The sequence below is a fragment of the Aulonocara sp. 'chitande type north' Nkhata Bay genome, linkage group LG13 (assembly GCF_057382095.1).
Source record: "Aulonocara sp. 'chitande type north' Nkhata Bay isolate Kocher_YH1m ecotype deep benthic linkage group LG13, A_spYH_male_GT1.1, whole genome shotgun sequence".
In the NCBI taxonomy this organism is placed as follows: Eukaryota; Metazoa; Chordata; class Actinopteri; order Cichliformes; family Cichlidae; genus Aulonocara; species Aulonocara sp. 'chitande type north' Nkhata Bay.
This window is the reverse complement of record NC_141356.1, coordinates 19244545-19262244: the sequence shown is the minus strand read 5'-3', so window position 1 is coordinate 19262244 and position 17700 is coordinate 19244545. Positions and strand designations below refer to the sequence as shown.

The 17700-nt window shown below is 39.0% G+C and overlaps 1 protein-coding gene across 2 annotated transcripts in view; it reads left to right on the top strand.

Annotated features, from left to right (window-relative positions):
• LOC147315972 (inactive phospholipase D5) overlaps positions 1–17675 on the top strand; it is a 78109-nt gene extending 60434 nt beyond the window's left edge. For both annotated transcript variants that reach the window (XM_086259042.1, XM_086259043.1), the window contains exons 3-10: positions 4937–5123; positions 8420–8519; positions 8755–8882; positions 10605–10802; positions 11474–11610; positions 11744–11909; positions 12006–12096; positions 13964–17675. In XM_086259042.1, the coding sequence (XP_086115168.1) occupies positions 4937–5123; positions 8420–8519; positions 8755–8882; positions 10605–10802; positions 11474–11610; positions 11744–11909; positions 12006–12096; positions 13964–14511 (1555 nt within the window). In that variant the 3' untranslated portion in view covers positions 14512–17675. The remainder of the gene's footprint in view (positions 1–4936; positions 5124–8419; positions 8520–8754; positions 8883–10604; positions 10803–11473; positions 11611–11743; positions 11910–12005; positions 12097–13963) is intronic.
• Positions 17676–17700: the final 25 nt, after the last annotated feature.

Sequence of the window (17700 nt, the reverse complement as noted above, 5' to 3'; positions counted from 1 at the left end):
ATCAGATGTCAGGAATGACTCGGGCACACTGAGGTATATCAACATGCTCTTACTATAGGTGTGGATCAGCGGGCGCCTGCTGATAAAAGCATTTGCATGTAACAGATTTTATTACATACATTATGCCGACGTACGATGTATCCACTTTTTACTGTGCTGTATCTTTAACATGTGAAGATGCCAGTCTCAGCTCTGGCAGCCCTGTAACAGTGTGAAATGTATTCTTATGTTCAGCCCTTGTGGAGCAAAACATCGGGAAGGAGAGCATAATTTTAAGAGAATACGTTTTAGTCATCTAACTGCTCTCGCTTACAGCACTGAAACTGGAAATCCATTATCATTCAGAGTGTGAGATTTTACATTCAGACACCCTCGTTCTTCTTTCTGTGTCACTGCCTCGTGTATGCACACACACACTGTGAAGTTTACACCACTTAGGTATTGGCTGCTTGAGCTGAATCACACTCACAAGTGCACAAAGGAGGGAACCAGCCGTGGACAACACAGACTGCATAAATCAATGAATCCTCTGCCGGAAGACACAACCGCTGCCTCTCTGCTTCCCTCACTTTTAATACCAAATCCTGTCTCGTTGTTTAAACTGGTCAGAGTGATTATTCATCATATCTCACAGCCACTAAAGTGGACTGAGAGGATTCCTTTCAGAATGAGATTACCCCTGTTCTTCCTCAATCTGTTTTCCTATCCATCTTTGTTTTCCTCATTGTGAGGTGTTTACTGCAGCTGTCCTAGTTTTTGCTGTCAATTTAGGACAAAGAGGGATACTCTACGTACACTGCGAGGTGCAACGCTGTATAATTTAATCACAGTTCCCTATATTCCTTTTCCAGTTCACTCACTCTCAGTGTCGAGTCCTCGAGCTCCGTGCATGGCAGAGCACAGAATACACATCGAATTAAATCCCTCAAAAGAAACTCAGCAAGTGCCACTGGTGTTGCTCTGCTTTATTAAACATTAACAGTTTTTCTCCATGTGGTGATATCAGCATGTCGAGGGAACGAATCCTACTGTTTGACCACTGTCAACTTTCCAAAACCCTGACTTTGTTTTATTTTAGCCAGGAATACATTTTCAAGCTGTGAACTGCAAACTGGCCTCTCGGTGTGATGCCACTACATTATCACCTGCAGCTCATACTCCCACCAGCATGCCCTTGAGTCCAGCTCCCGAGCTGTCACTTTTTTGCTGACCCTGTGTTCTGACTACTCTACATGCAGGCAGACATTTGAAAAACAAAAAGGTTAAATTAGGCTTTAACAGAACAAATGATCGCGAATGGACAGGGAAACAATAATTAACTTTATCTGCTACAGTCCAAAATGAAACTAGATGAATGTAAATATGGAAAAGAGCAATAGTGATCTTTTATTTAATATTGCTGTTAGTGATTCTTTACATTCTACAGTTTTAAAAATATGTAGCCTATAAACGAACTAATTTTAAAAATATATATATATTTCCACAGTTAAAATGTATCCATTTGGCATGAATTAGATTAATTTACACAAATACAGGTAAGAGTGAAAGTGGCGACTTAGCTTCAGGTACTCAAAGTAGGTCTATGTATACTAATCAGTTTGTTTTTCTGCACTTTGCATTGTTGGTTAGTAGAAATAATTTGAAAAGGTGAATAGCTTTTCATTTTGTAATTCTGTAATAATAAATGCAATACAAACAATGCTACAAAAACTTTGCATGTCAATAATAAAGTGTTACTCTAATGAAATGCAAAGTATTAGATACTCAGAGATTACTGCAGAGTCGTGTATTATATTACAGCATTACATCATTACAATATATTATTTACATCCTCTTAGTAATATTGATAAGCTGGTTTATACTTAATATTCGGCTTCACCTTTATTATAAAGCTTATACAGATGTTTTTTGTGTAATAATCACTCAAAAACAGCAACCTTTATTATCACACATTCTTTTTGAGTCACAAGTCACTGTATTCTATTTTAAACCATTCTGCTCCGCTCTAATAACCCTGTTCCACCAGTGCCAGCGCTCAATCTACAGCCGATTTCATGCATTTCCACTCAAAAAAGACTGGTAGCTGTGATGAAAAGCTTGTAACATCAAGGCGACACCAAACTGCCAGACCCAACCACTCACAGTTGCTCTGGGAAAGACTACCATAAGAAATTTACCAATGATTGGCACATGCACCACATAGTAACAGTACATAACAACTGGTATTAAAAACTAGCAAAAATGTGGGTTGTTTGTCAAAAGGCAGAAAAGCAAAACTGGCTTTGCAGCATTAGTGGATAGAAGGTGCAACAATTAGCCTAAAATAAAACAGTCAAACAAAAAAAGGAAGAAATTTCTTATCTTGCCCAAAATAAAATGAATCAATAAATGTGTCATTAATGTTAATCTTTTCCTTCCATCAACCTTTTCATGAGAGAATAGAGATAAAGCTCTGCACTCGTTTTAAATGTTTACAGTTTTGTTGTTGTTGTTCTTTTTACCAGCAAATGTGCTACTTTTAAATTCCACTACACCACTTTTCAGGATACACTGTATGTCATATGAGCTTTTATCATGTTATTTTACTCAAAGGAGCAAAGAAAAGCGTCTGGACTTCTTTAAGTTACTTGAAGACGTTTCACCTCTCATCCGAGAAGCTTCTTCAGTTCTAAGGTCAAATGGTGGAGAGTCCCAGATATAAACCTGAGCCAAGGTGTGAAACTGGGTGTGGGTCCCAATCAGCCAGGGTTTCGGGTGAGTTCATTGTGAAACCTGGCCCCACCTTATCATGCGAATTCCTGAGGTCAGATGGCCCAGGATGTGAGTGGGCGTTAAGGCGTCTGGGAAGGGATCTCAAAACTGGATTATAGATGGCAGAGAGTTGGTGTCGTAAACCACCGCCTCTGTTCAAAGATAGTCGCTCACAGTGGACATAGATGGCTTCTTTCACTCCTCTTTCAAACCATCTGTCCTCTCTGTCCAAAATGTGAACATTGGCATCCTCGAAAGAGTGTCCTTTATCCTTAAGATGCAGATGGACTGCTGAGTCTTGTCCTGTGGCGGTGGTTCTTCTGTGTTGTGCCATGCGCTTGTGAAGTGGCTGTTTGGTCTCTCCAATGTAGAGGTCTGGGCATTCCTCGCTGCACTGTACAGCGTGCACCACATTGTTAAGTCGTGTTTTGGCGTTTTGTCTTTCGGGTGAACCAGTTTTTGTCTGAGCGTGTTGCTGGGTCTGAAATGCACCGGGATGTCGTGCTTGGAGAAAACTCTCCTGAGTTTTTCTGATACACCGGCTACATAGGGGATGACAATGTTGTTGCGTCTGTCCTTCTTATCCTCCCTCGCTGGTGTCTGATCAGACACAGTTGAAGATCAGACACACCCAGTTTCACACCTTGGCTCAGGCGATTAGAGGATCATCAGGGGGTCCTTTTACCCCTCTGTGGGGGGATACTCCCACTAGGTTTATATCTGGGACTCTCCACCATTTGACCTTTGAACTGAAGAAGCTTCTCGGATGAGAGGTGAAACGTCTTCAAGTAACTTAAAGAAGTCCAGACGCTTTTCTTTGCAAGCTCCTTTGACTACGATGACCTGGGATGACTGAGAACCTTCACAGACATCATGTTATTTTACACTTTTCTGTTTCCACTGTGAATGGAGGCACTCATAAAAATAACAAGATTGGCATTGGTGCCTTAGAGAGTAGAGGAATTGTTTCTCAGCTGCAGTGTCAGCAGTTTGAGCCCTGGTCCTGGCCTCTGTGGTTATTGACTTCCTGTAATTTCCGGCATTTAATCACCCCCCTGGATAAACCACCAAAGTAATCAACAGTATATTTACCTTACAAATTCTTACTTTAATCCATTTTCTCACTTAAGTGCATAAAGGTCGTGTGCAGAAGTGGTTCTGCTAGCTTCCTGGACAACATTTATTTCATAGACTTAATCAACCTAGGTGCAGCCGAATTGATAGCTAAGCTGTTTACCCTCGAGGAAAATAGCCGCTCCCCCTCTTTGTATTTCCCTCTTTTGAAATCCAATTGTCATAAATCGATGTCTGCCTTTAAAGAAACGCAGAGAGAAAGTAGTGGAGCTTGGTAATGGCTTGGTTCCGAGTGGCTGCAGATCTAGGCCTGGCTTCCACAGCTAATTCAGTCTGTTTACTCCAGTGCTAATGCCTTTATTATTTTTGTCAGGATATCTGAAAATGACAACTGCTGAGTCACTGGATGATATATACAAAAGAAAAACACAATCACAGAGTACATTTTCCCCATCATTCAACTTTGTGCTAAGGGTTTACAAGAAAAGGAAATAACCTGGTGCCACTCAATCAGATCATTTAAAGGATGAATTGCCTCTGTACATGACATCATTATACATTCTGTTTGCTGCAGCTATAGTATGCAGTCTAACCACAGACTGCTGATCTTTACATTAAATGCACCATGTGACCACACAGGGAGTAGTGTATAATAGAAACCACTGACAATACAGCAAAAAATGTCATTTTTCCCTGACTAGCTGTAATTGAATCTACATATCTGACAACTCTGCATATCAGCCTTCAATTATTCTCAACCCCTGCCAGAGGCAACCTGTACACAATTTAATGAAGCTTAATAGAATCTAAGGGGCCTATGTAGTCTCAAAATCTTTCTCTCATTAAGCTAACGATCCAGAGAGAGGAAGAAGGCTGAAGTAAGCTAATTTGTCACAGAGAAGGAGTATAACCTTATTTCACTACCACAAGATCTCCCATTGATGTGCACCCATAATTGCTTTGTGAAAGAGCATAAGCCCCGCATTAATTTCACATCCATTTTCCCATTAACAGGGTTCTGTGACCATCCAAATGATGCTTTTGTGACTTTGTGCATCTGTTATCAAGCAGTTCCTACATAAATATGTATGTTTTTCTTTCCATTTCACAGAGTCGTGCTCGTGGAGAACATCCCAGAAGACATTTCCTTCTTAAACAACAGCACGTCCCACCTCCCCCTCTCCATAGGGCTGTACAACCTACTGAACCAAGCTATCCGGGTCGTAGAGATAGTTTCCCCGCAGTGGCTCCTTAACTCCTCTGATAATGAATCCAGTTTCCAGCCTGCTGCCCGACAGGTAAAAATAGAGCAAATCAACAGGGATTTAATTCTGCAAGAGTAGTATTTACATTTTATGCCTGTGACGTTTTCTCTCTCTCTCTCTGTGTTAGTCTGTATAAACTGGTGAAAGACAAAGTTGGTTCCTTAAATACATTAAAGGTTCAATAAAATCAAGATCCTGATTTTAAACCTCATAAGTAAAAGGACATTTACACAGAGAAAAATGCTACTGTAAATTATATGTTATCCAAATCTGATAACATCAGATTTTATGCTTATAAGAGTTGATCAGCGAGCTTATTTTTACTACTTTACATGTACTCAGTCCGTTTTACATTTTTAAATTTAAGCAGATGACTGTGTTTATAATCTTGTGGGTTATTGAATAATTTGACTGTTTGGCCTTTTTAAACACTTGCATTGCTAAATACATTTACTGGATACATTTTCTTTAAAAAGAAAAATTCTTTCAGAAAACAAGATGATTACAAAGAAATGTTTTTTAATATTTTTCTGTGCTTTTTGTAAAACAGAATTTGATATTCAAGTATAACAACAATAATTATATTTTAGCATTAAACATATCATTTTGATTAAAGAGATTGTGCTTACTGATAGATTAACAAAATGTCCTAAGCATAACATGTAAAGGGTGTCAACCAAAAAACTTCTGTTTTGTAGGGGTGATGATAGAATATATCTTTATTATTAATCATTGTATTTGTTCTTTGTGCAACATTTATTTAAATTTATGGGCTTTAATCTATGTTTGTGCGTCTTTCAAAAATGTTACTGATGTTATTTTGCTTTTTATCCAACTCCCATTACTCCTAGAGTCACTCTGTGTTTATGCAGTTGGTGCTAATCAGCTGCTCTGATGCTCTGTTCTGTGAATCATCCTGTTGAACTGGAAGTGTAGCTTTATGCAATATCCATCCATCCATGTTCCTAACCACTTTTAGGAGGCTAGAACTTGTCCGCACTGACACTGGGTGAGAGATGGGAGTACCAGTCCATCACAGGGCTGACACACACAGGCAAACACATCTTATTTAGAATCACCACTTAACCTAGCATCAGCCATGTGTTTGGACTGTTACAGAAAGTGTGTTTGATAAACATTTACAAGTAAAACAGTAAATCAAATCATGAAAAAGTACAATATTTCCTGCTGATAATTACACATTCATATTGGACTGGGTGAATGTTATTGACCATCGTGTGTGTGTGTGTGTGTGTGTGTGTGTACAGCCTGGCAAAACACATGGTTCATAAAAAATTGAATATGTCAGAATTAATGAAACCCTGAGGCTGATGGTCAGAAACGGATTGCACCTTTCAGTCCCCTCAGGCCAGAGAGGAGCTAATGCTCTTTCAGTCTGCACCAACCTAAAAATTTTACAACATGTTCAATTAAAAATTGAACATGCTGTATATGAAATTTAAAATGTAATGTTCTGTAAAAGGGCAAGCTTCACTGCATGCAGGTGGAAGTGCTCTGCTTTCTTCTTCAAATTGTGAACATCTGTGTGGCTACAACAGGCATAAAGCTAATAATCCTGGAGACACAGTGTGGGTATTTACAAACCATCACTGAAAAGAATATCTGTCAGTCCTGCAAACAGGGTGGGAACCAATAGCTTATAGATTTTGAGCTAGAAAGCATTCTGTACCTGGATCCTTAGTTTGTCTCCCGTCTGTCTGATCCGTTTGATTATATTAGTACATATTTCCTGTCTGTCTACAATGCACTAAATCCCAGAAATAAAGTTAAGTCAAAAGAAATAGATTTTTAAGAGCCATCCACTTAATTTTCTTCCCCTTATCCAATTCAAGGTTGCGGTTGGGGGGTTGCATTTGGACCAGTCTGTTGTAGGGGTGACATAGATAACCATTTTTAAAACCAATCCTTAAAATTGAAAATTGGAAAATATTGCATTTATCTACCTTTTTCCACTACACTCTTGGCAAACATCTTTAAATCTCTGTGTCAGTATAGTGGTACGAGGTCACTTACACATTACAAGAGCTACTCGGCAAACAGAGCCCATGTCACGAAGCTCCCAGTGCACAGTTTTGTGCTGATGTTAATGCCAAAGTAGGTTAGGAACTTTGCAGGTATTGAGTCAGCAGAGCATTGGTGACTTTTAAACCCTACGCACCACCGATTTAACTTTACTTAGTGCCCCATTTTATGGCTCTGCTGTGTTGTTCCTAAATACTTCCACTTTGCAATAATTTCACTTACAGTTGATTGCAAATTATATGGCAGAGAAGAAATTTCACAGACTGATTTGCTGCAATTGTAGCACCCTATTATCAGTATCATACTTGAATTCAGTGAGCTCTTTAGGATAAACCCATTTTTAAGAATGTTTCTAAGTCATACTGTGTTTCTGAGGAGACCTGAATTCAAAGATTGAGAGGTGTGGCCCAATAATTTTGTCCATATAGTGTGATATGGAACATACATTTTCTAGCAAAAATGTGAACTTCCCAAACTCAAACTGATAAAGACACCATTGAACAGACTGAAAATAATCCTCTGGAGCCATAGAAGGTGTTATAATGTTGTTTTTAAAGCCTGGGCAGTACTCGATGTAATGCATTAACAGGGCTTAAAGTGTAAAATCTAATATGTCTCATTTAAATTGTAAAACACAGTTTTAATACATCGTGAAATAACAACTTCCCTAGTGTACATCAGGATCTGAGTGTAGAAATGGAGCCAAATTGACCAAATTTGCATCTCAACTGTAGCTTTTAGCTCTTATTTAAAATGCTCCTGTCTTCATTTGTGTCCTGTAATGTGTGTTCAGTGATCACTAAAGAGAAACTAATGAAGGATGAGTAATTTTCCTTGTATCACCAAAGGTACTTAATGAAAGGAGTCCCTCACAGTATCTTGTACTCTGGGTGGATTTCAGGTCGGTTTTATGAAGGAAAACTTCATGAAACTGGAAATTAATCTTCATATCAAGTGTAATATATTGTTAGTTTGCTCGTTTCTAAATGACATGAGATGAATGTGTGTAAATTATGTCGAACAGGTTGCTTTTTATTTTGTGTTACAGCAATAACATGCATCGTTTGTGGGTTTGTAAAATTTGTGCTTCTAAATATGCACAGAAGGTTACATGTTTTTGGATAGCTGTGCTTTGAAAAAAATGAATGGGACACAAATAGCACATTTATCACTTATGATAGTACTTGAATGTAAAAAATGTAAGCACTTAGTCTGAACTCTGTGTATCTGATTATACTGCATGGATTTCATGTAACAGTCTTGCTTTGCTGGTTTGTTTCCTCTAGGGCAGGGCTCTGCTGTCCAGCCTGCAGGGACTGAAAGCAAGAGGAATTCAGCTGAAAATCTCAACTGGAATAGCTAACTCAACTGAGCTCACTAAACTCAGTAATCACACCTAGCTCTTACTTTCATTGCTTTATATGTTATGACATAACACATAAAATGTTATGTTGTGTTTAGATCTGACTGTTCAGCCCTTTGCTCCCCCTGGTCACATTTTCAGTCTTTCAGTCTCTCACCATCTTTCCTATCCCCTGTCTCTATTGGTATGGCTTCTGGCAGATTTGTCTTTATCCTCCTCCATGTCTCACATGTAACTCCCTTTTCTCTCCATCTCTAGATGCTGAGGTTCACTATATTAACATGGCAGCTCTGACCAAAGGCAACCTTCACTCCTCCTTCTGGGTGGTCGACAGGAAACATTTCTACATCGGCAGTGCCAGCATGGACTGGAGATCTCTGGCCACCGTACTGCCACCATACTTTACAATACCCACAGAAATACTTACAGAGACTTTGGAGAAAAATCAACCAAATTTTACTTCTGTGATTTCTGAGGCAGGATAGTAACACAAATTATTGAAATTTGGTATTGTTAATGTAAAGTTCTCGTAATGATCTATTGGATCGAACTTTACATTTCGCAAGGTATGAGCCAGTATAGCTTAAAAACAGCATTGTTGACGAAACAAGAATATTCAGATTTAATGTATTTGTAGAGTGCTGTGCAAATATTATAGGCACCAAGAGGGAAGCTAGAATGTTTTTTAATGAATACACAAATAGTTTTATTCGTCTAACTGTACACAAATTCATTCTGTTCAATTTTATTTATATTGCATCGACTCACGCCACCAGTTGCCTCAATGCAGGAATTAGAAAGAAATACTGAATCATACCAACATTTAGTGTGAAAACTCTTAAGTTCTTTTAGAACTTAAACACCTAAAACATTTTGAAAGTGCTGTATATACACTCACCAGGCACTTCATTATGTACACTTTCTTAACTGTTTGTTACTGCAGCCAATCACATGGCAGCTACCCAGTGCATTTAGGCATGTAGATAAGATCAAGACAACCTGCTGAAGTTCGAACCGCTCTGCGATGTCGATATAGAATAAGAGGAATGAAGAATCCTTCCACAGTCTTGCTGAATCTGTGCCACAAAGAACTAAAGCAACTGTTGAAGGCAAAAGGGGGTTCAACTATATCTGTGTAGATGTTTCTGTAGGTCCAAGCGTTACTAGCAAAGTGTACCTAACAGAGAACAATAGTTAGCACACAGTCAGTTTATATCTGTGTATATGTTTTTGTGAGCGCAGGAGGTGGCGTCCAAAAATAGAGAATCCAGAATCTTTCATCTGTTTTTCAAAGGTAGACAGCTCATTAAAGTGTGAGACCGTTTGTTAGTGAGGGCCTTAATTTAGGAAGATGAACTGCAAGGAGCACAAGGTAACTATTCAAAAGTATTTGTCAGGTCAGCATGTTTGATGCATTCTCAGCCAGGCTTATATTGATGCTACATTGTATTTAAATTAGACCACAAAACAAACAGACTGACATTGTTCTTTTCCTTCCTTATTTCTGTAGATATCTATGAAAATAGGTTATGGACTAGATTTTTAGTCTATTGAGGAGTGCATATATTCGCGTTTTTTTTAAAAAGACAATGGCAAGAGTTTAGTAACACATGAGCTGCAAGAGAAGAATTTATTAGAAATGCTTTACTCATGTGAACACTGCTGGGTTGTGTAGAATGACAGAAAGAAAAGGTGACTCCAAGAACTGCATGGTGAGAATCAAAAAAATGACAAGTGCCACTTTGAAATGGTACTGAGAGCAAAAAAGAAGATCAGGAACAGAAAGGCTCACTATTTACATTCCCTGCTGTTTTTGTCAGGATAGACTAAGGCTTGGAATTGAATTAGGCATGCGGACAATATGGCCTGACGTGGAAATATCAGAGAAATGTGTGTGTATGTAGATGAATGCATAAAAGTGTTAAAACAGTAAAACAGGTTAATATTAGTTGGAAGGTAAATGTTGATGGAGATGATAGGCAAAGGCTGATTCAAATAACTAAAGGCAAAAATGAAGATATACATCTTTAATTATGTAAATGCTGCCGGTTTCAATTGTTGTTTTGCTCTACAAAATGTGTTTGTTTATTTTTTTGTTTGTTTTTTAGAGGAAGGAGCTGGGTGTGTTGGTGTACAACTGCAGCTGTCTGGCTCTGGACCTCCACAAAGTGTTCAGTCTCTACTGGGGTCTCCAGTATAAAGACTTTATTCCCTCCTTCTGGTCCAAGCGCCTATTTGCTGTATCCAACAGAGACACGCCACTGAATCTCACAATCAATGGCACAAAAGCCTTGGCCTATGTTTCTGTAAGTAACATTTAAAGTATTAGTTTGCATTATAAATGAATTAATTCATTGGTTCATGTAGCAAACACACACTTTTTGGAGTCCAAAACCCCAACTTTTGGTAAATTACAATACATATTTGCTGAAATTAGACATAAATATAAGTGCGTGCAGTACACATTAGTGTAAAAGCTGCCTGCAGTGGTGGCGACAGCTTAGGAGAGGGAACGTTAATTTTTCATAGAGTCCTCTGCAGGATGCTGTGTCTTTCAGTGTCCTTATCTTCTTGGACAAGAGTGATGGTGATCCAGCAGAAAAAAAATGTTGATTCGGCTAAGCTGTCCATTTCAGTAATATTAAAATGAACACAAAAAGCACACTCAAGCACACACTCTGAGTTAATCATTCATAGGGTACAGTGCCTGTCAGCAAGGAAGTTAAAACTGAAACTTTAATCCTCACTTATTCACACAACGAGAAACCCTGATGCTCATTTACAATGATAATAACGAGGAAAGCTCAGTCAGTTATTATGATTATAACAGCTTTAATGATCACAGTGGCAACTCTGTAGTTTACGAAGATTCCTGTGGTAATAATTATCTGTTTACACAATGCTCTTGTGATCACTGTTGTGTGTATCTTTAAAGAGGAGTACGCAACACCAACATTCCCTAATTCTCTGTTGACAGAGCTCACCGGATGTTTTCATTCCCAAACATCGCAGCAGTGATCTGGAAGCTATTGCCAGGGTCATCCAAGAAGCCAACCATTTCATATATATCTCCATTACTGATTACCTGCCCCTCATCGGCAGAAACACCAGCAGGTTAGAGCAAATATGCTGCCGCACAGTGACTTGGCAGGCATTTATCACCAGTGGCTTGAGTGCAGTGTTTAAACTGCGTATGTGCCGGACCAGCTGCATGCCTAATTCTGCGTGTATTTGTATCCGTGCCAAGGTACTGGTCGCGTATCGACAGCCTTATAAGAGAGGCTCTGATCCTGAGGAATGTACGAGTCCGTCTGCTGATAAGTTGCTCGGAAAAGACTCATCCGCTAACTTTCAACTTCATCTGGTCCCTGAGGAGTCTGTGCATGGAGCAGGCCAACTGCTCACTAGAAGCTGTAAGTTCAGGGCCAATATGCACTATTTTCATCTCTACAGATACTCTTTATCAAAGCTCACTGCATAACTGTGCATGTGTGTGTACGTGTGTACAGAAATTCTTCAACCCCAGGGGCCAGAGGGATGTCAGTCTCGAAGGAATAAACCACAACAGGTTTATGGTTACAGACAGAGCCATTTATTTAGGTGAGCTCATCGACTAGACTTTATGACTGTGGCCTATATGTCTGCTCACTTTATGCCTGTGACCTATTTTTAGTGGACCTAAAGGAATACTTCCTCTTTTGTTTTCTTTCTGACAGTGAGAATAAAAGATCAATATGATGAGGAAATTTGCCTAACACAGATGAAAAAAATATACAAGGGGAAATGACTGTACTGGCACTCTAAGGTCAAAAACACTATAATCAGATGTTCAGAGGTTAATTATATGTGTGCTTCATTTGTTTAAGCTTTATCACTAACCAGGAAAACAACCCTAAATACAAATTAAAATAATTTAGTGATAATGAAGCAACAAGCTAGGCCAGACACTGTGATTTGGGGAAAGCCTCGCTGAGGATCTGCTGCATCTCGTAACCCTGGCAAGTTCACCTGATACCTTTGCTAGAGGCAGGAGGGAGGGTGTTGCACAAAACTAGAGCAAATGTACGTATGGTGCAAGTATGAACAGTGTTTGAGGCATGTGGTCCAGTCTCTGAAATTCAGCTAAATCATCTCCAAAATCTGGATGTTGATCCATTTTTATGGAAAACAATAACCAGACAGTGAGCATCCGAGACAGGAAAGTCCGTGGCACCCATCGACTGAATATAAAAACCTAATGTAGCCACTGTATCATCAACAAAATTGATTTGTGTAGTCCTGTTTTGAACTCTCGACTTGAGTGTTTTGACCATCACCATACTGGTAACCAAACTTAGCGAAGATTATCCTGCTTTGCTGCCTGTTCTACTTACTACGGGAGCACACATTACAAAATGAACAACCTTTTCTTTGAGATGCTCCCTTTAGTGGTCACCACTGCCGCCATCTCACCCTATCCCTACCATCCTCTTCTATCGCTCCAGCCCTCTGCATGTCCTCCTTCACCACATCCATGAACCTCCTGTGTGGTCTTCCTCTTTTCCTCCTGCCTGGCAGCTCCATCTTCAGCATCCTTTCTCTAGTATATTCACTATCACTCTTCTGCACTATACAAATCATCTCAACCTTGCCTCCCTAACTTCCCTCTGATAAGTATAAAAATAAGAATAACTTTTTTGATCCAAGAGGGAAATTCATGTCTGACATAGCTCATCTGCTATTTGTATAAGAACTGAAAAGCCTGACGGATGTTTTTTTGTTCCATAAAGATTTTATAATGTAGGTGCTCAGAGTTGTTCAGGATGGCTTCTAACATCTTTAGTGTGTATCCTTCCTCCACCTCCTTCAGCATGTCCAGTCTGGCTCCAATAACAGAGCCAGCTTTCCTCCAGCCTTCTTGCCTCCTTGTTCCTGATGCTGCCTCACCAGCAGGCTGCAGCACAGAACAGCACACTTGCCACCACAGACTGATAGAACATCTGCAGCATTGTACTAAAGATGCAGTTTTCTTAACAAAAAGAGGTGACTTTGCCCCTTTGCAAATTAGACTCTTCCCTATTCAGGGAAGTGTCTAATTTGTTGTCTAGGTGATGTACTCATTTCTAATCTTTTGCCTCCTGCCTTTTTATTTGTGCCACTCTCTTCAAACTATAGCAGTTCTCACTACTGCTATGTAAACCTTCCTTTACCTTACCCTCATGCTGCTCCTGTCACATATCACCCCACTTAAGGAGACTCTCCCTGCTGGAAAGTGAAGAGAATGCAGGTTGAATATACAGACCTAAAACCCACAAGTTATATCAATCATCACTGTTCGGTTGCAAATGAGTTCATCGTACAATTTCCACTTTGATTTACAATCTATAAACTCAGATATGCTTTTCAGTTCTTCAGTTCAGTTCCATCTACAAGTTACCCAAAACTGCGATGTCATTTGTGTTTCTCACTGTGGTCTATTTCCTGACAGGTAATCTTGACTGGGAGGGGGATGAGTTTACCTTTAATGCAGGAGCAGGCCTTGTGATCAGTAAGCTAGAAGATATCGACGACAGGAACTTCACCGTCGTGGAGCAGTTACAGGCTGCGTTTGAGCGGGACTGGTTTTCACACTACACCATCCCCCTGCAGGCTAATAAATTCCTGGTTTGCAACAAGCACCAGATCAAACCAATGGTGTTACTCAAAGCCAGCCAGCTACGCAATGGACCACTGCCTATTCAGAAAGGGCAGCATAATAAAGGATCTATACTACCAAGAAATCATCACAAAGTTGTTGGACAGACACCGGACGAAACAAGGCACCGTAACGACAGACTGAGCAAACTTACTCGACAAGGCACTGCTAGTGGGTTAGTGCCAGTTATGGACAACTACCAAGAGAGGAGTCAAATGAAAATGAGTCGCTTTGACCAAAAACAGGTAGAAATAAAAGGTAACGCCGACAATCCAATGGAAGTACCCAGTCAGTCCGCTGAGAGCAGTGGTGGCAGAGAGATCGCCAATGGATTTGTGTGACCACAAAAATCATGTTTGAAGAACTTCTTTCCTCCAGTGGCAATGGACTTCCAACACTGGGTCTTTGTAGCAGTTTATTATTGTGATTTTATAGAAAGACACTTTTCAAATTTAGGTATCTGGTTTGCAGGACTTGATAAAAGGAAGAACTCAGGAAGGAAAGTAAATGCTCCACAGCAGGCTGGCACTTTTGATTCTTTACAAATGAAACAAAATCATTTTGGTTTAGAATTCTGATTAATAGGCTAATAATATTTTACAACCTTACAACTTATATATTATTTTTTGTCCTTGTTTAGATCTCCCAGGAAAGGAAATAAATTGCACTGATTGCCTAAATATTGTATGTCACTTAAGCTAACATTCATAATTAATCACCCTTTAAAAGGAGGGATAACAGCTGCATGTGAAGAGGCAGGAGGCACGTTAGCATATGTAGCTACAGTCGCTACATCTGGCATTCAGAATTCACCACACACAGGTTACCACACACCTTAAGCTGTTGCAGATCTCTAACTGCCTCTGTGCTCTCAATGGTCTTGAATATGTTAGCCTAAAGTAAACAGGTTTATGCTTTTCCCATAGTATTCACTCACACCAGAACATTATTTAAATTGCAAAATTCTTAAAAACAACAATTAAGCAGAGACTGAAATAAAAGTTTAATCGGCTTCCTGGAAACAAACAGCTTCATGTGGCTGAGCCAAGTAATGTATTGATCTCTAATTGTAAGCATTAGTTGTTTTAGAAAAAAAAGCTGATGAAGTGGGCCTTTTAAGGGATTGCTCAAACCATGTCCACCATGTTTTATTTCCATTTCCAGAAGTATGAATATGGGTGCATTGTTCCACTGCATGACTGAATTAGATGATGCATTTGATGGCTTAGCATCCTCCATCAGCCACTACTTTCAATAAAGCAAGCTGTGGTTTTTTATGGTGGAAGGAGGGGGAGCTAATGATCCAGAAGGGTCTTAAAAGATCATTATCGATAACCATAAACAAATCCTGGGATTAGAGGTGGATTGCATGGATATCTGTAGTATCCTTTCAAACCCAGCATTGTGACTTATTGAACACATACTGAAGTAGCGTTAAGACGAAAGGGGCCAGAGGGTCTCTGCTGTCAACCAAATCAATACAATGAATTTTTAACAGAGCTTGACAGAGGCAGTTGCTGTATTTTAACCTCAAGGACATGTTGGCCTGTAATGTCATGCCTGTGACAGAATATATATTCCCTTTATCTTGTGGAGATAGAGCTACAAATCTAGCATCTTTAGTTTATACTTGACTGAAAGCTTGAAGCAACATTTATTTGCATTTCGAATGATTGCATGTTTACACACTCTTTGCTACAAGTGTAACCTTTAGAAATGATTCTTGTGGGATTTATAATAATACAGAAGGTTTTTTTTTTCAACTTTCAAAGCCATTAACTGAGTAAAGTCAAAAACACCACCAGAGAGAAAATCGTAGGGATGTCTGTGTCTAAAATGTATATATGTGTTGCTATGGAGTGTTTAACATGACAGCGCCACATGCGTCATCAGTGTTACGTCTGATTTCAGGAGAGAATTAATTGACAAGTCTTCTGATAATGTATTAATTACATAAACAGTAATTTTCTATCATTAATATATGAGGTGACGTTTCTTGATCCAACTAATAAAGATATTAGCAATTTAATCAGCAATGAAAACAAAACATTAGTTCCATCCCTAAAACAATATCTCGGGTTTGGTAATTTTTCAGGTTGTGTACCATTTGAAAAACGAATCTCTGTCGAGGTTCTCAGTCATCCACGCCGTGGTAGTCCTAAGCATGTTACGTGAAGGCAGCTGGATCTTTTTAAATTGGCACATGGATCAAAAGGAAGTCCAGTTTTCTTCATTTCAGGGGCTTGGGATTTCAAATGTTTGTTGGCCAATATCGAGTCAGTTGAAACTTGGGTAGCTGTTGCCATCTAGTGGATGTCACGAGGCAAGTTACTTGCTTTCACTTAAAAGTTGCTATTAAATGTTAAATGAAAAATTCAGCCTTGATCAAGCAACATGTTGGTTCACAGCTGCTGATTTTATGCACGTGTAACATGCATAACAGGCAGTTCCATGAGCATGTGTGTGTTTTATCAGATAACACTTAACTGACTCTATCCTGAGAGCGATTCTTTCACACCAGAATGTATAAACTATAAACAATAATAATACCATTTAAAAAATTATTTCATTCTGAAAAGCAAAAAACTTTTTTTTACTACTTATGTGTACCCTAAGAACCTATACCTTTCTGTGCAAGACACAGCCACGTATCTATCTATAATAATTACTTCATAAAAGTATCCTTAAATGACAAACACAGTCGTTTTTTATTTGTAGCATAACTTCTCCATACCAAGTGAGTAGACTTTGAGATTATGACAATAATAATATCTATGTGTAAAGCACTGTCACCACACTGTAATGCTTATCTGCCAGCTGACCTGGAGTCAGATTCACTACTATACGCTGCTATAATCTATGATTGTCATATGGGGAGGGCGGTAACGCTGGTACTGCATTCTGCCCAGGTTTTTATGGTTTTTGTGTTTTGTAACTATTCTGTTTTGGAAAACAAATCTTTTTCCAGTTACAGTGGGGATTATTTCAGCTCTGTACACAGTACAGAGTACACAGATGCCAAGATTTAAGTGGTTTAAAATCTGCTACATGCAACTTATAGAGTCAGAGCAAAATTTTAAAAAAACAAAAAAACAAACTGGAATGTTTCTGAATTGTGTGTTGTCTGCCTGTCCATTGCTCCAGCGAAATGTTCATTTTTTAGTGAAAACTCTGTAACAGATCATATTTTTCTTGTACACAGAAGGGCAGAACTGCTTATTTTAGCAAAACAAAGCACTATTACCGAGAGATACATTTCAAATACTGCCTGTAAAGCTTTTTAAATGTTGCCTACCTTTAGTATGTTTTTTCGGCATGACTGCTGCTTGCATGCCTTGCCTTTATGAGCTGTGAACAGTAGCTATGAGCCTTTCTTGAGATGATGCTAATAATGAAATCTTGTACCTTTAAAGATACAGAAGGAATGTATATTTATTGAATATCCTTGTCAATGCGCACTACTAAATTATGTGATCACTCGATTTTTACTATTAATAAAAAATAAGCATCTTAGCTTATGTTTCTCTGTG